This window comes from Ictidomys tridecemlineatus, chromosome 11 (assembly GCF_052094955.1).
Source record: "Ictidomys tridecemlineatus isolate mIctTri1 chromosome 11, mIctTri1.hap1, whole genome shotgun sequence".
NCBI classification, from domain to species: Eukaryota; Metazoa; Chordata; class Mammalia; order Rodentia; family Sciuridae; genus Ictidomys; species Ictidomys tridecemlineatus.
The window spans coordinates 11,257,966-11,282,254 of record NC_135487.1 but is presented as its reverse complement, the minus strand read 5'-3'; the positions used below and the strand labels follow the sequence as shown (position 1 = coordinate 11,282,254).

The window sequence follows — 24,289 nt, the reverse complement described above, 5'->3', positions numbered from 1 at the left end:
CTGCCCAGGTGACACAGGTGCAGTGGCGCACACCTGTAACCCAGCACCTCGGGAGGCTGAGGCAGGAAGATCAAGTTCAAAGCCAGCCTCAGACCTGTCTCAAAATAAAAAATAAAAAAAAAAAAAAGGTCTGGGGATGTAGCCCAGTGGCAGAGCATGGGACCCCAGGATCAACCCCCAGGGCCAAGGAAAAAATGTGCCCAGGTGACTGTTTCGTAGCAAAGCTGGGGTGGTACTCCCAAAAGGAGTCAGGTATGGGGGGCATCCAGACGGGAGCCTGTCCACCCAGATCCAAGGCCGGGAGGGTGACCCTCACTCCACCCCTACAGCTGTGCGGAGAGTGTCCCTCAGGCTCCTCCTCCTGCTCCCACTCCACCCAGACACAACTTCCTCAGCTTTGCCCACTGCCCCGCCTACAGCCGAGGCCCAGGCTGGTCTGCACAGCCCCTCAGCTGCATGCGGTGTCAACAGCCCCCAGGAGTCCCAGAAGCACCAGAGCAGAGTTCTGAACCCCAGCACCCAGACGCTGGGCCAAGTGGCTGGCTGGGGCCGGCTGTGCACCCTAAGCTCCTTCAGCAGCCTCCCGGGCCTCTGCCCACCAGAGGCCAGCAGGGACCCTGAGTCATGACAACCAAAAACATCTCCAGACATTGTCAAATGTCCCTTAGAGGCAGAAATCACTCCCAGAGCCACAGGCTAGAGCCACCATAAAAGCCTGGTCCAGGAAACAGAAAGCTGCCGGGGAGCGAGTGGGGCCTGCTTGGAGGGAAGGAGGCCGCCATGGGAGGCTCAGCCTCGCCGGCTCCCAAAGCAACGCAGGTCATGGCTAGAGCCAGAGATGCCACCTCAAACGGTTCCAAAGTCAGGCAGGTAACACCAGAGTGGGAAGCTTGTGTACTGCCACGGACTGCCCAGTGATGGCCGGCAAGGGCCCCGAGAAGGAAGACGCTCCCCTGTGCTCCTGCCAACAGCTGCCGGCAGGAAGGTGGCCCCAGTGGTCTATCTTCCCGATTTTCAAGCAAGGCCAAGTGCTTTCCACCCACCAACCAGCAAGTCCCTTGCACTGAGCTGCTGTCCAGCAAGTCGCAGCCTCCGGCCAACGGGCATCCTCCGCCCTACTTCATGGTGGGGAGGAGACCGACTCGGCCGAGGTCCCTGAGCAAAACCACCCATCTGGCGTGGCACTTGAGAGGAGGACGTCACCGGCCAAGCCACAGCGCCTGGTGGAAGCTGTGTCAACTCCAAAGGCCCATAATGCTAGGCAGCGGGCGGGGACCTATCTGGGTCCCTGAGATAAGACAGCCATCACCTTGGCCAGTTTTACTCAAGTTCTTCTTCAAGCCAGTCAAGGACCTCTCTGGTGGCCACAGGGGAGGGGCGCATTCCAAAGGCTGGTATCACCGTACCCTAAACTCAGGGTGCAACCTGCAGGGTCCAGTCTGGAAAGCCACCGGCTGAGAAGCCAGGAGTCCCCCACCAGCTGGGGCTCTGCCAAGAGTCCCCAGTTGTCACTTCCCCTTCAAGACCCAGACCAATAGTGGCCCCAGAGAGCAGCTGGGGTCCCTCCTTCTCCCCCCCACAGACCTGCTGAGGGCTCAGGCCGTCCGGCATGGGACCCAGCTCTGGGGCTGGGGGCTTGATGTCCGTCACACTGACCTCCAGGAGCCCCATGTCCTCCTCTTCTGAGTCACCTGGAAAGTCAGACGGGCCGATGACAGCTAGGCTGCGGACCGCATGCCCTGGTCAGACCTCAGACCAGCCCTGGACACAGGTCAGCAGCAGCAGGTTCCTGGCTCGGGGGCTGTGGTCGCCACTGCAGCCCGGGGCCCGGGGCTGGGCATCGGTGAACAAGTGGGCGGGGGGAGAAGAGCCACCAGCGGCCACACAAAGCAGGGTCCCACGGGACCCAGGCCTCAGATGAGCCCTGCCCGACACCATCCATGCTCAGACCTGGCCACTCTGGTCTGGCAAAGGCCAAGCCACCCATGTCCCCACCCTGGGCACTAAAAATAGCTTTGCTCTGGATGCCCCAGGGAAGGGAATGTGCCTGAAGAGCGGGCAGCGGTCTGCACTGGGTTAAAAAAATAACGCAGAAACCCAAGAAGGAAAAGTTCAGCCCAAGTCTGACGAGGCTCCTGGGCTAGCGGGGGACAGAGGCCCAGCCCTCGACCCTCCTTGGCACTGGAGATGGGACCCCTGCTGCTCAGCGCTTCTGAAACCCTGTGGCCACAGAAGGTGGGTGCTGTCGGGAGGCAGGGAAGAAAAGGGAAGTGGCAGTGACCCCAGAGGCCCAAGGGAGCAGGGACACCCCGGCGGGCCTTACCTGAGCAGGAGATGGAGGAGGAGGAGGAGGAGGGACATCGGACAACGGCATGGGGGTGGGGGTGGCAGAGGCCCTCCTGCCGGGCCCACATGACGCCCTGGGCGCCACTCCGCACCCACCCCAGCCGCCGGCCCCGTGGCTTCCTCTTCCCCCACGCGCTGCTGGGTAACATTCTTGGCCCGCGATCCGAGCCCTGCCCGGCTATTAATAACGCGCTGCGGGGAGGGCCACTCGGGGTTAAAGGGCGGGGTGGGGAGGGCCCAGGGCAGGGAGAGTGTCCCAGAAACAGTGCCTGCCACGGCCCGTCCCCTCTCTCATGGTGGCCAGTGCTTCCCAAGGGTGGAGGGGCGTGAACAGCATCCACGCCTGCCCCTCAGCACCACGGCAGGCCCACGGGGGCTCAGCCCACGCTGTGGATGAGGAACCTGACACTCGGGAGGAACTGGGCAAGGTCACAGTGGGAGGCCACAGGGCAAGGATGTGACCCAGGTCAGTGTGACACCGTCCTGGCACCAAATGCCTCTGCCGAGGCCTGCCTGCCACGCAGGGCTGTCCCCACTCCACCTCGTCACCCTGGTCACGGCTCTGGAGAGGAGCAGGGACGCCCCCCAGCAGAGGGGGCACTGAGCAGGGGAAGAGGAAACGCAGGACCCCGCCAAGGGCTGCAGCCCTCCCGGCTGTCCAGCTCCACCGGGCGGCTCCACCCACCCAGGACTGGCACCCCAGGGCTCTGCCAGAGACCACCGCCCTCGGCCTCTGCCCTCACATTTCCTGTCTTCTGGCTTGCTGCCCCCAGAGGCAGCAGCTGGGTCTAGCTTGTCCCTGTCCCCCCAGTGCCTGACAACATGGGCACCGAACCTGGCGGAGAAGCCTCAGCCTCCCACCCCGCAGCAAGTGTCCCGGGAAAAGCCCAGGGTGGGACACCAGGTGGCCCTGAGCCCGTCTCGGCACAACAGAAGACCCCTGCCAGCCACCAGGAGGCACCTGGGCCCTCAGCCAGGCCAGGGGAGACCTCTGCGGGGCCCTCTCACACCTGCCTCTGCCTCCCACTGCTGCCCACGGGACTGGCTGCTGCAGCCACCCTCCCCCGCCCTTCCCCCGGGCAGCCCCGCCCTTCCCCTGTACTAGAACCACAGCCCCCCAGGGCAGGACTGCCCCAGCCTGTGCACACTGTCCAAGACAGCTCCCAGCACACAGCAGGAGCCTCAAAAACCCGCGAATGAAGAAGCGACCAAGGGCCCCACCCATCCCTAGAGCCCTGCTGACCCCCTGCTGCTGACCCGGCCTGACGCTCACCCAGCAGCCAACCCTGCCCAGCCTGGGTACCCTGGCAGCCCCTGAGCACCTGGGACCTGCTCCTTGGGTGTTCACAGGGGTGAAGTGAGGCACCGCCAAGCTTCTAGGTCAGCACCTGGCACCCAGCAAGTCCTCAGCCTCCCTCCCCTCCTGTGGCACCCCCCATGATGGGCCTCCTCTCCCCCACCTTTCACCACCCCCGTCCCCTCTCCTCCCCCACGGGCCACCCCCCATTTACATGCCTGTCCCCTAGCTGCACCAGGAGCCCCTGGGGGAACACTGTTAAATTCACTCAGGGTCCCTCAGGTGGCAGGGGACAGGGCAGGTAGTAGGTGTTCAATAAATAATACTGGTTGGAGACTGGCGGACAGGTAAAGGGACGAGCAGAGACAGAGATGGGTGAGGCCCAGTGAGCCAGGGGACAGGAGGCCAAGACACCCTGACAAAGAGCCCAGGTCAGGACGCTGAAGGGGGCCCAGCTCTCCCAGAAGAGTGGGCAGCAAGTGGAGACTGACAGGGACACTGGGCATCCAGTCAGACACCCAGGGGCGCCCCACCCATTGAGCCCTCCCCCTCCCCCGGCACAGAGCTGGCACCTGACCCTGGCTGCACGGCCTCACCGAGGACATCTTTCCTGTGTAGAAAGGAGACTTTGCGCATGACAGCCATCCGCGTCTTCTCCAGGCCGTCCTTGGTCCCGCTCTTGGCGGCCTTCATGAGCTGGGTCATCTGAGCAAAGGCAGAGTGGCTCATCAGAGAGGCCGAGGACCTGGACACCTGCCGCCAAGGGCTGCCAGTCCCACTGGACCTCAGCCTGGCTGCAGACATCAGGACCACCCGACCACCCACTCCTGGGTGAGTGCGCCGCAGAGGCCAGGGGAGAGTAGAGGCCAGCAGATGCACTCAAGGCCTGAGGGTTTCCCTGTGGGCAAGGGGAGGTCCTACCCCACCGTTTCCTTGAGAGCCAACTACACCAACAGGTGCCGAATTAAGGAGTGCACACCTGTAATTCCAGCTACCTGCGAGGCTAAGGTAAGAGGATCGAAATTCGAGGCCAGCCTCAGAAATTTAGCAAAACTGTCTCAAAGTAAAAAAATGTAAAGGGCTGGGGTGGAGCTCAGAGGCACAGCAATTGCCTGGCACGTGCAAGACCCTGGGTTTAATCCAGTGCTACAAAAAAAAGAAAGATTAAGGAGACAGTGTGGCAGGGAGAGGCTGGCATCCTGGTCTGGCTTCAGATCCCTTCTCAGCACTCCCAACAAGCGAGCCTCGGTGTCCCCAGACAGCCCGGAGGAAGCGGCCAGACCCACCCACCAGGGTCAGCAAGACCAAGCAGCCGGCTGGGCAGGCCCTGCAGAGCTGACCCGCCACGCAGGCACGGGCTTGCTGCAGGGGCCACCGGGAAGAGGTGCACACAGGTGAGGGACCATCCCTTGCCCCCCACGGCCAGGGTCCTTTCTGAGCCGCTGCCTGGGAGAAAGCGGAAGTTGCCAGAGAGCAGGACGCAGCTGCCTGGTGGACGCCAGCCTGGCGAGCTGAGCAGGCGTGAGGCGCAGGAAGCACATGCCCAGGACAGGAAGCAGGCGCCCGCTGTCCCCGCGCCGTCTCCATTCCCTCTCACCTCACCCAGCCCAGCCCTGGCACCTTCTGCACCACCAACCAGCACCAGCCACCTGGGCTCTCTGCAGCAAGGACAGACTCTACTGCCAGCACGGGCCACAGGTGGCCCTGAGCCCTCGGGATGTCCTGAGACCTGGGTCACTGATCACGCCTCACGTCACCAATCCCAGCCTAACAGCTACGTGGCCATCAAGGAGGCCAGCGGTGTGCAGGGAACCCTCTCCTGACTCTGCCCAGAGGGAGCAGGGCTGACCCCATCCTCCCTGTCCTCCTGGCCACAGGCTCCGCAGGGGTCTGGGTGAGGGGGGCTTGCTAAGAAGCCCGGGCAGTGCCCAAGAGGCAGGGTGGTGGCTTCCCACGAGCAAGGCTGGCGTTCTGGAAACTACCCACGGGGAAAAGGGAAGCGGGCCCAGCCCTCCCTGCGCCTGTGGGGCACAATTCCTGCCCTCTCAGCTGGAGTGGCCATAGCGCCCGGAGAGGCCAGAGAGGGAACAGGGTTGACCCCGGGAAGCACGGTTGGTCTCCTAGGGTCCGTCCTCTCGGGGGCCACGCACCCCCAGTGCCTGTTCTGGTGGAAAGCCATGGGGCGTTCTGGGGACCCGCCACAGGGGTCTTGGGGGCTCATCTGAGGCCCTGCCCTTGGAGAGGAACAGCAGCAGGCACACACCCCGGAAGGCTCCGGGGAGCAGGTGATCAATCTGCAGGGTGCTCCATGGCCCCTCAGCCAGGGGCAGGGGCTGGGAAGTGCACCTCTCCCGGGGTCTGCCCTCCGCGGCTCCTGGCTGCTCGGGGCCTCTGCGTCCTGGAGGTCGAACCTGCGGGGCCTGGGTCTCGGCTGGGGTCGGGGTACTATGGCCCCGCTCCTCCTCCTCCCAGGGCCGGGCTCAGATGTCGTGGGGTACAGGAGGGACACACTCAGGGGTTGGTGCCTGGCAGGCCCAGCTGGAGGCCCAGCTCTGCCACCAACTTCCAGTAGGACCAGCGGTCACCACTCTACTCGCCTCAGGTGCAGTGATGGCAGAACGACGGCTGCCCCCAGGGTGCGAGGGACAGTCAGCCTGAGGTACATGAGGGGACAGCGGTGGCCGCCACCCACTGCTCTCTTGGAGCCGAGCACCCCACAGACCTGATCACCGGGGGCCACTCCTCCCGACACCCGGCTCACAGGCAAGAAACCCAAGTCCAGAGGGGCCATGAGGCCTGCCAGGACCACAGAGAGAGAAAGTGGCAGGACCTCGAAAGCCAGTGATGGCCACCAGGCCACACAGTGAGCCTCACTCGAGAGCAGCTACTAACACGATGTCACCGAGAAGCCCAGGTCCTGCCTGAGGGGGCTGCAGCTTCTCCCACAGACTTCCTCCCCCTGGGCCTCTCGGAGCATCCTGGAGGGGCGGTCCAATGTCACCCGCTAGATTCCTCCAGGTGTAACCCAGCCCGCCCTCCGTGGTCACTGAGTACTGCAGAACCAGCACCAGGCCAAACTCGGGAGTGTGTGTTTTAACCAAAGGCCTCGGGTGAGTCTGGGAGTCTGCAAACCTCCCGGGTTCCTGTGGGCATTAGCATCTCGGGTGAAGAAGGGAAGGTGCAGCAGAGTCGCAGAGGGACGGCTGGCCTCGGGCACTGCCCCTCGCAGGGCAGGTGGAATGCAGCCAGGCGCCAGGGCTGGTGCAGCGGAAAGGCTCCATGGGTGGCCGCAGCTCACGAGGGCCCCTCCGGCCGGGGCGGGGCGGATGGACGGACGGACAGTACCTTACAATCGTACTTGTGCTTCAGCTCCTGCATGTCTCTCCCCCCAACTCTTAAAGCCAAGATGTCCCTCTTAGTCCTGGCGTATCTCTCCTTTAGCCTAGTCAGGTCTGGAGACAGCTGGAGCGCAAGCGGCAGGCAGAGGAAAGCAGGCGGGAGGAGCAGGCGGAACAGGAGGGACAAACAGACACAGGAGAGAGGAGACTCAGTCAAGTGAGGCGGACAAAGGGCAGGCGGGACAGCACCCCGTGGGCAGCTGGGTCGGTCCCGCTGGGGTCTGCCCAGCAGCGTCCAGGCCAATGTGCTGGGGTCTCTGTGCAGGGGGTCCGGCCGCTGGGGAGCAAGGCAGGGCGGGAATGAGGCCAGGTTCCCCTCTCTGGGGAAGGGGACTGTTCCGGGGACCAGGGCATCTCCCCCAGCCCGGGCCCGTGTAGGGCTTGTAACTAGAGGTTCCTGGCACATTCGTGAGGAGGACCTAAAGGCAGGGCAGGAGCGTCAGTGGACACGTAGGCCAAAGCACAGAAAGATGGATGAGTGGGCAGGGGGTGGCTGGACGGATGGGTGGACGACAGACACTGGGTAGATGATGAATGGACAGGCCATTGGATGGGTTTGGTCTGGTGACTGTACAGCTGGGCAAGTGGAGAGATGGACAGAGGAGGTCAGCAGAGGATGTGAACAGGTGGATGGAGACATGGCCGAGCGCGCTGGGCAGTGCCTAACAGCCAGTTCTCCAGGAAGAAGAGCCCTGTGGGCGGCACTGCACTTGAGTACCCTCCCACCTGGGCCAACTGACTTCCACAGCGACCGAGAACGTGGGCTGAACCGAGATGCGGCTGCGGTGCGGGAGTTCCCATGAGCAGCGCTGCAGCCCCGCAGCCCTGCAGGACGCCGGCTGCACAGGAGGGCAGGCGGGCGGGCGGGCAGGGACTGGCTTACGGACACCCCCCATGATGATGGACAGAAAGGGAGACGCACATTCAAATGCGTGAACTGTGTAAGCAAGAGGGACACTAAGTACAGTACACAGAAGACCAACATGGATAACGGACACGTAGAAGGTTCTAGAATGTGAGCTCTGGGGGCCGCAGGTCTACATGCAAATTGTGGCTCCCACTTGCTGGCTGGAAAAGTCTCTTTCCCTCTCCGAGTTGCAGCTTGTGTGCTGGTAAAATGCACATAAGAGGCCATGAGAACAGCCCACTGGGCCGTGGGGTCATTGAGATAATAGCTCACAGAGAAAATTAAGTGTAAAGCCCAAAATTTAGTAAGTAGCCAGAAACCAAATGCCAATATTATTCTATTTTTAAAATTATGAGTGATCAGTGTATGTTAAGTGGATGGGAGGATAGATGGATGGACAGATGGGTGGATGGGTAGATGAAGAGATGGACAGAGAGATGGCTGAGGTATTTTATCCATATGTGATGCTGAGTTTTGGCTCTACCATTTACTGGCTGTGTGACCCGAAGCCCATCACTAACCTCTCTGAGCTTAAGTCACATAGGTTTTCTGAACAACAAAATGAGAATCTTCATAATAGTGACCACCCTAGGGTAGTAGGAAAATCTAGTGGAACTGCTTTTGAACTGTACCGCACTGGGTAAATGGTCTCTATTATACAAGTATTAGGACAGGGATCCTGTGACAGTGACCCAGAATCCTGAATTCCTCTATAAATAAGCTCAACCTTATAAAGCCACAAATCCCCTCGGCCTTCTGGCGCCCCTCGCCTCTCAGAGCCTGAGGAGCTAGGAAATGTGAAGGGTCAGAGGTCACGTGCCCACGTCAGAGCGGGTGTGCTGGGACCATCTGCCCGTCCTGCAGGCCCCGCCCTGCTGGATCACGGTGACCTTGGTGATGGGAGGTCACAGGAGGAAAGTGGACCCACCAGTGGAAGGATCCCCCCCACCACGGGTGGCAGCCAACAGCATGACCGTGGACCTACAGGACAGTGGCTGCTCACCCTGGACCAGGTCCCTCTGACGAGGCCAACTGCAGACCCTGGGCCACTTTCTCCAGTGAAGCCCACCTGCCTGGGCTGGCCCCTCAGCACAGCTGACAGAAGGCTGGACTGGCTCTCCTGTGGCAGATCGAGTGCCAAGGCCACGGTCAGACTCCCAGGACGGGACCGCACTGTCCCTCACACCTGCCGCCTCGCTTGCCTCTGCCCTGGGCAAAGCAGCTGGCGGGAGCATGCGCGGCTGTGCAGCCAGGAGCAGGCGTGCCCAGAGCACCCGGCCCAGCAGGGCTCAGCAGTCACCCAGGCAGAAGTGACACAGAGCAAAAGCCCCTCCACACCCTCCCACCTCCCAAGTCACCACTGGTCGGGCAGTGGGCGGGCCTTGGCCAGAGCCAGACAAAAAGCCCTCGAGTTGGGACCCCAAGAACTGTCCCAGGTTCCCCTCTGGGGAGGGTCCAAAGCCCCCGGGAGGGTGTGAGAAGCACACAGACCCCACCCCAGGGCCCGTGAGGCCCAGCCCAGCGATTCTCAAAGTGCCCTGTGGGCAGAGTGCGGGTTAGAAGGCAGGTGCCAGACCCTGGAGAGGAGGCCCAGCACGGGGTCCCACCGACCCTAATGCCCTGCAGGCCTGGGGACCAGCACCGAGAGCCTGAAGCTGCCTCTCCGTCCCTTTCCCTCGGAGAAAGAGACAGAGTTTGGGGGTGACCGTGGAGAAGAGGGGGACCTCTGGGGGCCGGGAATCAGGCCTATAGCTCCAGAGTCCGCTGGTCACCACTGAGAGCAGGAGAGAGAGCCATGGCTTCCGCCCTCCTGCAGAGACAGCCCAGGGGATGGGCTTCACAGCCCAGTGTCCTGCCCCAGGGCAGAGCGTGCTGCCCCTTCTAGAACACAGAGCAGACTGGGCTCCTGGGCTTCTTCCTGGGCCACCCTCTGTCCTGTGAGAAGCCTCCATGGTCGGGCCCCCAGCTCCCCACCCACGTCAGGCGTGTGGCCAGGCATGTGGCCAAGCGTGTGGCCAGGAGTGTGGCCGTGCTGTACACAGCACATTTACAAGGAGTTTCTGTCTTCATTTTTGACAAATTGGTTTACAACTGGTGACTTCTCCTAAACCATGAAGGGTCACTGAGTCTGGGTCAGGTCTGCCTGTCTCCATGTCCCCCAGCTACACCTGAGGTAGGGACTTGGCACACAGTGGGGTCAAAACGCGTCACTTTATGGTCAGCGAGCCACCAGGGCATTTTCTGTGGCCCAGCCCTGAGAACCCTGGGGCTCAGACAGGTCCCCTCGGCCCCGGGCTTGCTTAGGCCTTGGGAGTGTGTCCTGGGCCGAGGGAAGGCTGCCTGGAGCCTGCGGGGGCCTGGAGGGACCCCCACCTCAGGAGTGGGCAGGAAGCCTTCGGGGGCTGCAGACACGGCCTGAGCGGCCCGATCCCAGCTGCCTGGCCCTGCTCTGGGCCCTGCCTGCCTCCAAGGACTGGCCCCCAGAGGGGCCTCTCCTGCCTGTCGGTCATTTCAGAAGGAGCCTGCGGGGGGCCTGTCACCTCTGGCCAGCAGGTTGCAAGAAGCTGCTTCCACTAAGCTGCATGTCTCAGAGCCGCCGTCTGTGGCCTCCACAGAGCCACGTGGGACGCACAGGCGGGTCGGCTTCCTCTGGGCTTTGGTGGCTCCCTCCGTGACATAGGCAGGAGGAGCCCCGTCCCACAGACACCACAGCAGCCCTGATGCCATGTGAGAGGCCATGGAAAGGAGATTCCAGGTAGCTCTGACGCAGCCACCTGTTTACTCCCAGGACACAGCGCGCAGTGTGGCCCTAAGGACTGACCTCAGGAAGCACCCTGTAGGGCAGGGAGACCCCTGATTGGTCCCAGGGCCAACTGCAGCCAGCCACGGAGCTACCTGGAGCCTTGGGCTGCACATGACTTGAAGTCGGCTCTGGGCCCTGCGTATGAACTGGCTGGGTGTGCACAGGGAGGGGGTGGCCCCGGGCCAGCACTGACCAGGACCACCCCGCGCTGAGGTTCCCCACAGCCAAAGAGCAAGGCCTAGGGAGCAGCTGCTCGGGGGCGGCTGGGCCGCTTGTTCTCAGCGTCGGTTCCCAGGAAATGCTGAGCTAGACCCTGGTCCTCGCCCTCACTCCCCATTTGCCCCCTCCCTGAAGGGGTCTGGGTGCCCTGACCTTGAGAGGCACTGCCCGGGCCCCTCACCTTGGGCTGGAAGGACACTCGGTGCTTGGCGGGCTCCACCTCCGGCTTGGCCTCCTCCCCGGAGTCCTCGCTGTAGCTCTCAAACTCACTGGAGCTCCAGCCTAGGTCCTCGGCCTCCCGAGGCGCCCTGTCCCGGTGCACGTCTTCATAGAGCAGGCTCTTGTCCACCCCTGGGGCAGGGACAGGGCTGGTGAGCCCCGGCCAGGAGGACAGGCACACCAGCTCGGCCCCAAGCCCACTCTCTGAGCCCAGGCAGATGGCGGGGGAGGGGAGGACACTGTGGATGAGGGGCCCTGGCCTGGCCTTGTCCCTTTCCTCAGCCATAAAATGGAGGGGACGCCAATACGTCATCACCGAGGGCCTGGAAAATGGGGCAACTCCAAGAAATGCACCAGACACACGAGAAGCTCGCGCACTCCGCTTGACGCCCCAGCTGCTCGGCGCCCAGGGCCCATTCAGGGCCTCCTGGGCATCTTCTGGCAGAAGACCTCAGGGTCCTGTCCTGACCCAGGCCCTCTGCATCCTGGAGACACTACGGAGACTTGGGGGGCATTAAATGAGAGAGCATGGGAAAAGCCTGGGCCTCCACAAACGTCCTGTCCTGCCCTTCAGTGGGATCCCTCATCCCAAACCCGAGTTCCCACGTGGGCCCAGAGACCAGGAGCATTCCCAGGATGGTCCAGTAGGGGGCGACCTGGCCCAGAGTCCAGGAGCGTTCCCCTGTCTTCCAAAGTCCCATGGGAAATGCCTTAGTCTGAAAACTTGAGGACAAGAACCGAGATCCCCTCCTCTGAAGGGATAGAACCCACCAGAGCCAGAGTCTCGGGGTCCTTGTCAAGTCAGGTGTCCTGAGCCAGAGGCCAAGCTCCAGCCCCCGCCTACCACAGGGAGGCCTTGGGCAGGCCCCTTGGCAGCCTGAGCTTGGCTTCCTCCTGTTACCTGGAGAAGACCCAGCTGAGGCTGGGCTCCAAACGGTGCCTGCAGTTGAGATGCTTTTGCAGGCACCGAAGACCCATCTGAGACCATGCTGCAGAGCAGGGGCAGTGCTATCGGAGACCCCCCTGCCAGGGGGACGGCAAGCTGTGGGCGGGCAAACAGGACAGCAGCCCAGAGCTGGGCCTCGGGTTAGCACCCAGCAGGAGCTGCCAACCTCGTGTGTGGGCTCCAGGTGGGCTGGGTGCCACATGGTGACCAGAGACCCCAGTTCTACCCCGCAGGAAAGTTGGGGAGAGGGGGAAGAGATCATCAGCAAGGAAGAAAATGGGTCCATGGAGCCCCTGCGGGAGAAGGGGACTCAGGACCAGGCAAAGATAACAAAGGCTCATGTCTCCAGAGATGGAGCAGCTGGTAGGCAGGCTGGGGCCTTCTGAGGGCTGAGATGGCTGCTGTGGTGGCCACACCTGGACCCCCAGCTACTCAGGAGGCTAAGACAGGAGGACTGCAAGTTCAAGGACAGCCTCAGCAACTTAGCAAGACCCTGTCTCAAAACAGAATAAAAAGGTCTGGGGATGTGGCTCTTGTATGTGCACAAGGCCTTGGGTTCCATCTCCAGCAACACAAAAAAAAAAAAAAAAAGGAAAGGCTGGGTTCTGCAGAGTCGGAGCCGGGACGTGAGGAACAGCGGTGATGGCAGCAAGGTCTGCATTCCACGGCCTGACTGCCGCCTCCTACAGCCCTCCTGTCGGCAGCCTGTGGTCAGCACAGCAGGACCACCAGGCCTCTGTCCTTTCAGGCGGCCTTCTGCCAGGACCCCGCCATCCCCCGTGACCCTGGAGCTCATTTAGAAAGGCCCTCTCCAGGGGAGACAGAGCTGCGGGACCCTGGGCCCACCCCTCAGGCTCTAGGGAGCTCCCGGGGCCCCAGCTTCCTTGGCCTCTGCCTTTGCCAACTCTGAGGATTCCAAAGCGCTCGCCACCCCCCGCTCAGTAAGCTACATCACCTCGTGGAACTGCATCCAAATAATACCCTGAGGACAGGGAATTATTAGCCCCTTTGCACAGATGGGTCAACCTAAGACCCAGAAAAGGAAGTCCCCAGGATGGCCCACCCCAAAGGCCAGAGTTAAACACTTTTTATATAAGGCAAGGCCTAAAGGCTCAGGGTTCTGAGCTCCAACCAGCGGCCAAGTCTGGATTTGAACCCAGGCCTGTGTGTCTCTGCCGCAGGTACGGCCTGCACCTCGGCTACAGCCTCTCCCCCGCTCCCCAGCTCCCAGGCAGACGTCACAGAGCCAGCAGCCGCCCTGTGCACGCAGCATCTTCCTGGGGCCAGGCCCTGGCCGAGCTCTCTGCAGCCTGACTCACCGGATCCTCCCACAGGGTCCCCACACACCCGCCCACCTGGGTCTACCCCGAGCACGGAGCAGGGCCATGGCCGGCGTCAGCTGCATTCCCTTGGGTGTAACAGACTCTCTTCTTCCCCACAGCCTGGGAAGCCCGAGAGAGCACCCCCTTTCCTGAGGCTCAGAGGGGCGAGACGGCCTTCCCAGGGACCCACAGCCAGAGCCTCATCCGGCCCAGGACAGCCTGCCTAGCCAGCCTGGCCACGCCTGAGGCCACACCCAGACTCTGCCTGGCCACCTACAGGGAGTGACAGACAAGAAGGAGGGCACCAGGCTGGGGGCATGGAAGGAGCTGGAAGGAGAAGCCCCTCCCAACCCCAGGGAGGCAGGAAAGCCCAGGGGAGACCATACCAGGCTGATGGGCATCCGGACCCTCACAGGGGACGTCGTCGTAGATCACATCTTCTTCCAGGGCAGGGAAGGTGAACCGGTCGACTGGGAGAGCAGGAGAGGGCCATGAGGGCTCAGCCTCCCGGGGGCAGCTGACCAGCTGACCCCGAGCAGCCCCACAGGACCCTCCCGGTGACCACCAGCCCCACCTGCCTCCTGCCACCCTCAGGCCTGCGCACCTGGCTGACCTGCAGGGAGCCTGCCCTTCCCCCCTGGAGGCCCCTCCCCCACAGCAGAGCGGGACTGGAAACCAGCCCCCAGGAAGCCCGGCCAGCGGGGCTCCACCCCAGTCCCAGGCCCTGCCGGAGGACACAGCACCAGAAGCCCACGCAGCCCTGGGGTGCCCACGTCGCTGTCAGCCCAGAGACTACAAGACGGACCCAGGCTGTCCTGCAGCAGGTGCCAGGGACACTCACTGCGACGGGAGCTCTTCCGCTTCCAGCTGGAGCGCCGCACCCCAGAGAAGGCTGCTTCCACGGTGTCCCCATTGTGCACCGCAGCCGGCACCCTGGGGTGGAGAGGAGGACGGTGAGCCAGGGACCGGCCCAGCAGGCCTCACTAGGCAGGCAGGGCAGGCCACTGGCAAGGGCGGCTTCAGCCAGGCCACCAGGGAGGCTTGCAGCTGGGCTGGCCCCGGACAGCCACCTCCCATTTAGGTTTCTCATCTTCAGCAGGTGCACAAGACCCGCCCGCGGCTTAGAAAAGCACAAAGACAGAAGTTCACGGTCCTAAGCACCAAGCACTGGCCCTGTGTTAGGTACCAAGCATGGCCCTGTGTTAGGTCCCAACCCTGGTCCTCTGTGTTAGGTCCCAACCCTGGTCCCCTGTGTTAGGTCCCCACCCTGGTCCCCTGTTAGGTCCCAACCCTGGCCCTGTGTTAGGTCCCAACCCTGGTCCCCTGTGTTAGGTCCCCACCCTGGTCCCCTGTGTTAGGTCCCCACCCTGGTCCCCTGTGTTAGCTCCCAACCCTGGTCCCCTGTGTTAGGTCCCCACCCTGGTCCCCTGTGTTAGGTCCCAACCCTGGCCCTGTGTTAGGTCCCAACCCTGGTCCCCTGTGTTAGGTCCCCACCCTGGTCCCCTGTGTTAGGTCCCCACCCTGGTCCCCTGTGTTAGCTCCCAACCCTGGTCCCCTGTGTTAGGTCCCCACCCTGGTCCTCTGTGTTAGGTCCCCACCCTGGTCCCCTGTGTCAGGTCCCCACCCTGGTCCTCTGTGTTAGGTCCCCACCCTGGTCCCCTGTGTTAGGTCCCCACCCTGGTCCCCTGTGTCAGGTCCCCACCCTGGTCCCCTGTGTCAGGTCCCCACCCTGGTCCCCTGTGTCAGGTCCCCACCCTGGTCCCCTATGTCAGGTCCCCACCCTGGTCCCTGTGTCAGGTCCCCACCCTGGTCCTCTGTGTTAGGTCCCAAGCATGCCCTCTGTGCGAGGAGCATCTTCCCTCCAGGTCCCACAGGACACCCCTGCCTCCGGCTCTCGCAGGACTCCAGAACTTTGAAACCTGCACGTGGAGGGAGAGCTCAACACCCACCCCTGCGGGGACCAGCGACGGCTTTCCAAGGGCAGACAAGCAAACGGAGCGTGGAGAAGCCGGCCAGGGCCATCTGACCCGGCCATCGAGGCAGCATCTCCAGGGACGCCCCTCGGGGCCACCTGCTCCTGAAGAGGCGGGCACCCCCCTCCACGGCACCCCCACCCTGAACCCACATCCCGTCTGGTCGTGAGAGGAAGACCAGGCAAACCAGCACCAGGGGCTGCCTGCGAACACCTGGGCTCCCTCTGCCTGGAGGCCCAGCAGAAGGAGAAGCACCTCAGCTGGGGGCCTGGGGAGAGGGGACCCTGGAACCCACGTGGGCCCTTGGCCGGACCCCGGCACGCGGAAACCCTGGAGGGAGCACAGGAAGTCAGGGGCTGTGGGCAGCAGCGAGCCGGCCTGCTTTCCTAGTTGGGTGACAATACCTGGGACACGGCAGGGGTTAACGGTGGGGACCTGGTGAGGGGCACACAGTGAATGGCCTCCACAACGTTTCTTAAATCTAAAATCATTCAAGAGGAGGGATTTAGGCTGCTGGGCACCTACTCGAGCCAGGCCCCTTGCTCCCCGCCCAGCAGCCCCACTTTGAGGGTGAGTCAAGATGCCCCCGGCCCCACTGCCCAGGGAGTGGCAGAGCCAGGCCATGACACCAGCTTGCCTGGCTCCAAGCTGGGCACTTGCCACCACACCACTGCCTCCCAGGTAATCCAGTGCCGTCGGCTGTGCAGAACAACCCGGGTGCCGTCCAGCACAGTGGCCACCAGCCACGTGTAACCACTGAGCACCTGAAACGTGAAGGGGCTGAACTCTTACTTTAATTTAACTTTAGGTTAAATTTCTTTCTGGATGGCCACTTGAGGCTGGCTGCCACCCATCTGGGCAGAGTGGGTCTCAGTCACCTGCACTATTGGAGATCCAAGCGTCAGCTCGTACCAGAAATGAGCAGTGTTGTCCCGGGGTGAGGGTGACAGCACAACAAGGAGAGTGTGACCCCAGGTCGAGGGTCAGCAGGCGGCACTCTAGGGAGTGGCCAGAGCCCTGATCTCTAGCAGCTACTTCCCTGAGCCGCCGACACCTGCAGGGGCACCCAGAGGTGCTGAAGCCCTGCTGCTCAGAAGAGTTCAGCCAGGCTTAGGGGGCACTGGGGACCACCCATGGACCCTCCTTGCTTCAACACTTAACCATGAAGAGCAGGGACCCGGGACGCTTATAGAGAGTCACGCGGGTGTTGTAGAACGCAGGTCCCATGGAAATGTCACCATAGGTAATAGAGGGAAAAACTTGGTGAGCCACGAAACAGCAAGTGCAGGAAAGCCACAGCTCCGTAAAAAGAAAAAAACAACAACAACTGTCCCCTGGACACGGGCACAGAGGCCTCAGACAGAGACCCCAGAGGAGGGAGCAAAGCCGCCGCCCGTCACGTTCTGACTTCCTGATTTTCCAGAGTAAATATGTCTGACTTTTACAGAAAGGAAGAAGAGCAGGGAGGGCCGCAGGGAGGGAAGAAGGAAACGTACCTCAGGTCAGCTCGGGAGGGACTGACCGGGCGCCGGGGTGTGGCTCGGGAGTAGAGCCAGGGCTTGGCATGCCCAAGGGAGGCCCTGGGCTCCATCCCCAGCCCCGTGACAATAAAAATTAACAAGAAGAACGGGTTGGACATCCCGGGGTCCCTTGTACCCAGAGTCTGCCTTGGACAGAGCTGCATGCTGCTCAAGCCTCGCTTGCTTTGGGGACAGTGACATCAAGACACTCCATGACCAAGCATGGGGTCCTTCCCATCTCAGTCTTCCTCCCTGCAGCTGCCCCAGGTGGGTCTGCACGCTCCTCTTTATGGAGGGGAAACCGAGGCTTAGGCAGGTGCCCAAGGCTCTGCAGGACTCCCGCATCCCTTGGCTCACGGTCCGTCCTCCACCTCCGGAGCTTGAGGTAGCCCCTTTCCACCTCTCGAACTCTGACCTCCTGCCTCCCTCTTAGGAGGACCCTGGTGAGGACACCAGGCTCATTCAGAGGAGCCAGAGTCATCCCCAGCTCAGGATCGGTCCCTTAAATCACACCTGCAAAGTCCCTTTGCCACTGCATGGCAGGTTCTGGGGATTAGGAGATGACAGCTCTGGGGTGGCAGCCACTGTCCTGCCTGCCAAAGTGGCCATGAGACGGTGTGGGCAGGGTTGTGTGAACCGTGAGGCCTTGCACCTGGGTGCTGTGAGCACTGAGTCCCCTGTCCCAGCTGCTGGGGAAGATCAACAAGGCAGAGCCCCGTGGCTCTGCACCCACAGGGCTCTACAGTGGGGCACTGGACACACCAACAGGCTCACCACAGGCGCTGTCCTCGGGGAAAGCCTGGTGCCTTCCGAGCTGGGCTCTGAAAGGGCCTGGGAGCCAAAGGTCACGGCTCTGATGTGGAGAAGAGAACCGGCAGAGCCCTTCCAGTCTAGGGGCTGTCGAGCCAGAGGGGGGCCCTCAGTGGACAGAGGGTCCTGGGCCCCGATACCTCCCACTGGAGGAAAGCTGGGCCCTGTCCGGCCTCAGGCCTGCAGGACAGGGCTCAGGAGGCTCATTGCTCCAGACGGGGACGTCAGGTGTACGGAGAAGCCCAGGATTTCAAACAGCTCCCCATGAGGCCTGCGCTGACATGGAAAAGTCCTCTAGGGGTTGGGGGGACGCTCCAGCCTGATGTCCTGCCCCTCCCAAGAGTCCCCGTCCTCCCACATGCAGGAGCCTTGGAAGCCACGGCCAGGGCCAGGCTGCCAGGAAGCCCCCGGTGCCCCATGTCCATTCTGTCCCCACACTGCCTCACCAGCCTGGCCTCTTACCCTGACCCACTCAGCTCCTATCCCCCTGGCCCCCAGGAATCCAACTGCCCATTCCTCTCTCAGGCCCCAGGCCCCAGGTGACAGACTCCAGCCAAGGGACAACACAATGTGCCTCATCCAGATTAGCCCAGGGAGGGAGGGACAGGAAACTCCAGGGAGCCAGTGTCCCCTGCCTAGCCCAGAGTCTGGACCCTCAGCCACTGGGCAATGCTGAGGTGGGGACAGGGGGCAACCAGGCAGGAAAAGCAAAGCAGTCCACAGGGCGGGCGAGGGGTCCAGGGCTGGAGCAGGGTGGGCGGCTGGCCTGGCTCCAGGAGAAACGGGAGCTGCACGCCAGCCCTGCTGCTCAGGACCAGTCCTTAACCAGGGTTTCCTCAGCGAGAGGTCAAGACGGAGGGTGGTCACCAGGGCACAGGTGCCAGAGTCCACCAGCAGAGGCCAGGCCTGCAGGCCTCAGTACTTGGCTTTGGGGCAGAGGCTCCTGATCCCGCCCTCTACCAGCTCCAGGGGATCGGGAACTTGCTTCCCATCTCCAGGCTTCGGGGGCTGTTCAGCAGGAGGGTATCAGGGACAGTGCCAGCCTCCCGGCTCCGAGTGGTGAGCACACAGACGTGTGCACTGGGCACTGGGTACAGGCTCAGCACCTGCCCAGAGGTGTCCGGTGACGCTGCTCTGTGGACCTGGGCCACTGAACCCCTCCAGGGCCCCTTTCCCCTTTCCTCTGGCCTCTGCCCTGGCCCTGCCAGCTGCCAGAGTCAGTGTCCAGCTTCACAGGTGCTCTGGCTGTGTGGCTGGTCTTCTCCTCAAGTCCACGGAGACATGGCATGTCCCCTTCCAGATGCCCCCGCCCTTCTGTCCACCCTGTGTCCAACACCCATACTTCAGCACTCGCCCTGGGCCCGGGTTGTGCTAAGCCATGACCCGGTGCCCGGCCTCCTGGCCAGAGGGGCCTTGGCTCTGGTCTCTGGTCCGAATCCACATGGACTATCTAGATGTGGCCCTGGGCACATCACCTCCCTCCCTCATTTCCCAGGGACGGGAGCACGGCACAGATGGGCACCCAGCTGTGTGCCTAGCTCAGAGCGTGAGTGATCACTGTTGTCACCATTAGCCCCCGACACTCTCGCCGTCACCTGCCAACAGACATGTCCGCCGAGGGAAGAGGACGCACCACCAGGTGGCGGGGCACTGAAGCTGGCTTCTCCCCAGCAGCAGGACGGACAGCGCCCAGCCTCCTTCTGCTCTAGACGGTCGCCCTAGACCATCGTGCAGCAAGGCCAACACACCACCCCACATCCCCGGCAGCTCTGTGGACCCCACGGCGAGCCCCTCAGGGACCTGGGACAGCCACAGCCCTCCACAGCCCTCCACACCAGGGCAACCCTCAGCCTCTCTTACCAGCACAGCCACCTGCCAAGGTCCCAGAAGCCCGTCAGCCTCAGAGCCACCCAGCAGGCAGGAGTGGCCCCGTCACTGTGCAGGGCTCTCACCGCGTTGCCCAGCCGGGGGGCGAGCAAGGCGCTGCAGAGGAGGCTCTGGGCAGCAGCTCAGGGGTCAGGGGGTCCCACACCTGGTTCCTCCTATTCCCTCCTCACTGTGCCCAGAGGCAGGAGGCTGAGCCCACACACTTTGGTGATTAAGAAAGTGAGGCTTGGTCAGCAAGCACTCTGCTGCCTGGCCAGGTCACCACAGTGGAAATGAGAAGGGGTCAGGGGCAGGGGAGGGAGAGGCTGTAGCGGGAGTGACCCTGAGGGGAGAGGTCACCTGGGGATAAAGCTCTGCAGATCTCCGCAGGTTTCTAACTACTTTACCAGGAGCTCCCGGAGTCAGAAGGTAGAGGCCAGGTAGGCAGCCCAGCAAGGCCCAGACCGTTTCCCAAGCTCCCCGTGGGGCCGTGGGAAAAACACAGCCAGAGAGCTGGGGTGTCCTCAGAGACCTGGGGGTGGTTCCCGGGCTGTTGGCAGCACCGGGACGGACCAGGGGCGCCCGTTCCAGCCCCCTTCTTTACTGTTTTTATTTGGAGACGCGGTCCCACTAAGTTGCCCAGCCTGGCCTGGAACTTGTGAGCCTCCGGCCTCAGGAATCAGGTGCACCCGCCACACCTGGTGAGACCTGTGTTTTAAAACCAATGTTTGCTCAGTGCTCAGCTTTGGGGAAGTTAAAAAAAAAAAAAAAAAGAAAATCAAAATTTTGTTTCCTTTTCTCCTGGATGAGAAAATGACCTGGTGGTTCTCCTCCCAGCGGTCCACAGAGGAAGATCACCCCAGGACACGGCTGCCACTTGGTCAACAGGACCCAGGAGGGACAGAGCAGCCTGAGGGCTCTGGATGGAAGTCGGGAGGTGTCCTACAGCCCCCCCGGTGTGAGTGAAAGGGCTCCCATGAATGGCATTCAGCAAGGGACAGTAACCGCCCAGCGAAGTGACAAGTGACACTCATCCACCCAACACACGGGGAAAACAGGCTCAGAGAGGTTCCCAGGCAGCCAAAGCCACACAGCAAGGAAGAGCCAAGCTGCTGCCTCCAGGAGACAGAGCTCAGGGAGCCAGGTTAACCTGGGGCACTGAGTGGCACTGAGAGGTCAAAGGGGAGGCTGAGTCCCCTCGTGCCTGAACCACAGCTCCCTCTGAAAGACCCTAAGCACCTGACCAACAGGATGACAAGACACGGCAGTGCACAGCCACTCTAGGGCCACTAGGTCACTTGGCTTCAGCATGGCTGCAGAGTCACCGAGGCTGAGCTCAGGAGCCAGGTCCCAGGACACAGCAGGGCCACTGGGCACCAAGGGAAAGCAGCACTCCTGCCCCAGGCTCAGGGGAACTGGTGGCAGCCGCAGGGAGCCAAGAGCGGGCAGGGAGGGCGCCCTGCTCCCGCCACGCTGCTCCCCGCCATGGCCACGCTGCTCCCCGCCACGCTGCTCCCCGCCATGGCCACGCTGCTCCCCGCCACGCTGCTCCCCGCCAGGCTGCTCCCCGCCGCGCTGCTCCCCGCCAGGCTGCTCCCCGCCATGGCCACGCTGCTCCCCGCCACGCTGCTCCCAGCCTCTGCCCAGGGGCCGCCTCTGCACAGACACTCACCCTCCCCTCCCCATCCCCAGAAGTCACTCTTCAGGGATCGGACCCCCCCACCAAGCCCTCGGCCCACTGTGGCCCACTGTGAGTCTCAGCAGCTGCACTCACCGCACTCCCTGGAGCCTCTGATCCCTTGGAGGACCCTGCCGTGGCAGGACGCCCTGGCCAGGGGCAGGGCCGCTGGCGGCTGATTCACTGGGCTTCCTCATCAGGGAGGACAGGCTGGCCCCTCACTCTGCACTTAATTACAAGGCACAAGACCAGGGTCCACCCACCCTGGACAGCAAGTGAGCACAAATAAGGGCTCCCTTCGGGAGGGGACCAGGACCTAGATTTGCATCTCAAGAGACCTCCTGGCGGCACGTCACCTGCTGGAGAATTAGCACCTCCCCAGAAAAACAAAAGGAAGGTCCAGCACCCCACCACCAAGACAGCCAGGACTTACACTCAGTCCCTGATGCCCTGGCCACTAACTGGGGCCTGGACCCCTCACTGCTTAGAAACGAGGGCTGTGAGCGCCAGCCACCTGAGAGGCCTCGGCTTTCAGCCCAGAGCAGGTCGGCACAGAGGGACAGTATTCACACTGACGGCCTGAGTGCCCAGCAGAGGCCAGGATGCCCAGGAGAAGCACCCACGGTCTGCTTCACAGATAAGAAAACCAGAATCCCAGGCCTCGGGTCAGTGCTTGAAGGGTCAGGACGCAGCACCGGCATCCAGGTACACGGGCAGCGTCCACAAGCCGCAGGAGGGCACCCACCCGGCTCTCAGAGCCCAGGGCACGGGCTCCCCTGTTTCCATGGTAGGTAGGAACAGGCAGACCCTGGGGGAGTTCTGTGACTCCACCAGGGCCACACGGCTAGCAAGGGGCACAAACAGGGTCTAGGGCCAGCCCTGCTCTCAGTCATTCCACAGACTTCAGGGCTAAAGAAAGGAGGAGACCACACGCCCGCAGCCACTGAGCTGTCCCCATCCTCCTCAGCCCAAGACCCAGGACCTGTCTCTGGCTCAGCTCCCCTCCCCCGCCCTGCCCAGCCGCCTTTCTCTAACCAGTGAGGCCCACTTACTCTGTCAGGGATGGTCCAGCAGCCGGGGCCGGGCCTGCAGGGGAGGAGCAGAGGGAAAGCTGGTCAGGCAGGAGGCTGGGCCCGGACTTGGCCCATCCCGCCCTGTCCCCGCCTCTCTGGGGGCGCTGGGGACAGGGACCTGGCCCTGGGTGCCTGCTGGGTTCCCGCCTCCCTTCACCTGTCCCACTCCCACCCTGGCCCCAGCCCCCGGCCTGCAGCCCTACCCCAGCCAGAACCAGAGAGGCCTGCCCAGCCTCCCCAGCCCCCAGCGCCCGCTGTCCCCAGCCTGCAGGAAGTTCCGGCTGGTCTGGTCCCTAGAGTCTGTCCCAGATGACAGAATCTAAGAGCCCGGCAGCCATCACCAACGGCCGCCCTTATCAGAGCCGCCCCACCCCCGCCCAGGGCCCGCCCCCCAGGCCGACCAGAGGAGACCTGGGGAGGAGCTGCCCAGGAGGGCTTCAGAGACCAGCGCCGGGCAGCACCGGTCTCCACAGCAAAACCCGGGCCAAGCTCATCCATTTACAAAGTGCCAACGTGAGCCAGATGTTGCAGGAACGCCTGGAATCCCATCCCAAGGGACGCAAGGAATGCAGCGTCCTCCCGGGCCGTCCTGGGGACAGCAGAGGGCCACCAGGCATTCATGAGAGCAGAGTTTCCTCACTAGCTCTCTGCACCCAGGGGGCCCAAGGTCCCCAGAAACACCTCACCCGTGCAGGGGGCAGAGTCACAGTGGGTCAGATGCGGCTCTGCATCCCTCTCAGGGGCGGGGCAGGGAACACGGCCTGCGCTGATGCTGATGTCCTCTTCATCACTGTCCTCAAACTCAAAGGCCTCCCCGGGGTCTTCCTCTGCCTCGGGGGAGGGGCCTGGGACTCCGGGAAGCAGCGGGTCTCCTGCAGGAGAGGAGGTAATCAGGCTGCAGGCCTTGGGCTCCGCAGGAGGGTGGTCAGTGGAGCCGCTCTGAGCCAGGGAACCAGGCGGATGGTCCTGCTGTGCTCCGAGGTGTCCAGGCGGGGCTGGTCGGGTCCCTGGGCAGTTAGCGGAGACGGGGAGGGAGCCAGCCCAGGCCACGCCAGAGGGCCGTGAACGCCTGGCCAGGTCTGTCCTCCCGTCACCTTCCCTGTTCTGCGGGCCACAAGCCTTTCCGGAGGTGTCCCTGCACATGCGTGTGGGACACATGTGGCCGCGTGTGCCCTGTGGGGTGCACTCTGGCTGGTGCAGGTGAGCAGACAAGCGTCCTGCAGGCGCACTTCTCCTGGCTCCAAGCAGACCCCGCTAGGTACTAGGGCCTACCGCTGAGCAGGGGCAGGGACCAAGGCCCAAGGCCCAGGGCATCGGGGTCTGGCCTCCCAAGTCTGCACAGCTGAGCAGCCCCTCAACAGCCTGCACAGCCCCTGGGGCACCGCCAACCGCTCAACCAAGTGGGCTGGGCGCTGTGCCGTGTGTCCGCGGCACCCCACGCTGCGCCTGGTCTCCTCCCGGGCAGGGAATTACACCAGCTCCCCAGGCCCCCCAGGCCCCCAGACCAAATGTACCGACCAACAGAGCTGACCCCACAGGTGACGGGACAGCCCTACTGTGGGGCCGCCTGCGCACAGTGAGGTGCTCAGCAGCAGCCTGGCTCTGCCACCACAGGACAGTGGCACCTTCCAGTTGTGACAACTGAATGTCTCCGATATTGCCACCATCCCCCTGGGGGTCACAGTCACCTGACTAAGAACCTCTGGGGCAGGTCACATAAAGTCAAGGACAGTCAGGCCTGTGTGATGACTGTCCCCCTTCCTGCCCGAGACCCTGGAGGACAGGACTGTCAGGTCCATGCAGAGGTGAGTGGATGATGGGGGAGGGTGGACAGGGAAGGTGCAGGGCCTGCAGGTGGGACAGGACCACATCTGATCCCAGCCGTCCCTCCAGCTAGAAAACCTCAGATCGC

The 24,289-nt window shown here is 62.9% G+C and overlaps 1 protein-coding gene and 1 long non-coding RNA gene across 21 annotated transcripts in view; one reads left to right on the top strand and one right to left on the bottom strand.

The window, feature by feature from the left end:
- Positions 1-24,289, bottom strand: part of Arhgef10l (Rho guanine nucleotide exchange factor 10 like) — a 124,406-nt gene that overhangs the window by 54,302 nt on the left and 45,815 nt on the right. For 7 of the 18 annotated variants that reach the window (XM_078025412.1, XM_078025410.1, XM_078025415.1 and 4 more), the window contains exons 3-10: positions 23,064-23,249; positions 22,357-22,390; positions 14,299-14,390; positions 13,844-13,927; positions 11,152-11,321; positions 6,989-7,105; positions 4,216-4,348; positions 1,585-1,691 (exon numbers count right to left, since the gene is read on the bottom strand). In XM_078025412.1, coding sequence (XP_077881538.1) covers positions 1,585-1,691; positions 4,216-4,348; positions 6,989-7,105; positions 11,152-11,321; positions 13,844-13,927; positions 14,299-14,390; positions 22,357-22,390; positions 23,064-23,249 — 923 coding nt within the window. Of the gene's footprint in view, positions 1-1,584; positions 1,692-2,323; positions 3,399-4,215; positions 4,349-6,988; positions 7,106-11,151; positions 11,322-13,843; positions 13,928-14,298; positions 14,391-22,356; positions 22,391-23,063; positions 23,250-24,289 lie in introns of those variants that run through there. The other 11 variants (XM_078025417.1, XM_078025418.1, XM_078025420.1 and 8 more) reach the window with 7 other exon arrangements.
- Positions 4,344-8,300, top strand: LOC120890644 (uncharacterized). 3 transcript variants are annotated; one of them, XR_013427519.1, is made up of 4 exons: positions 4,344-4,474; positions 4,600-4,651; positions 4,902-6,753; positions 7,723-8,300. It is a non-coding gene; the product is annotated as an uncharacterized LOC120890644 (long non-coding RNA). The 3 variants fall into 3 exon arrangements; XR_013427518.1 differs by having other exon boundaries at positions 5,070-8,300; XR_013427517.1 differs by having other exon boundaries at positions 4,902-8,300.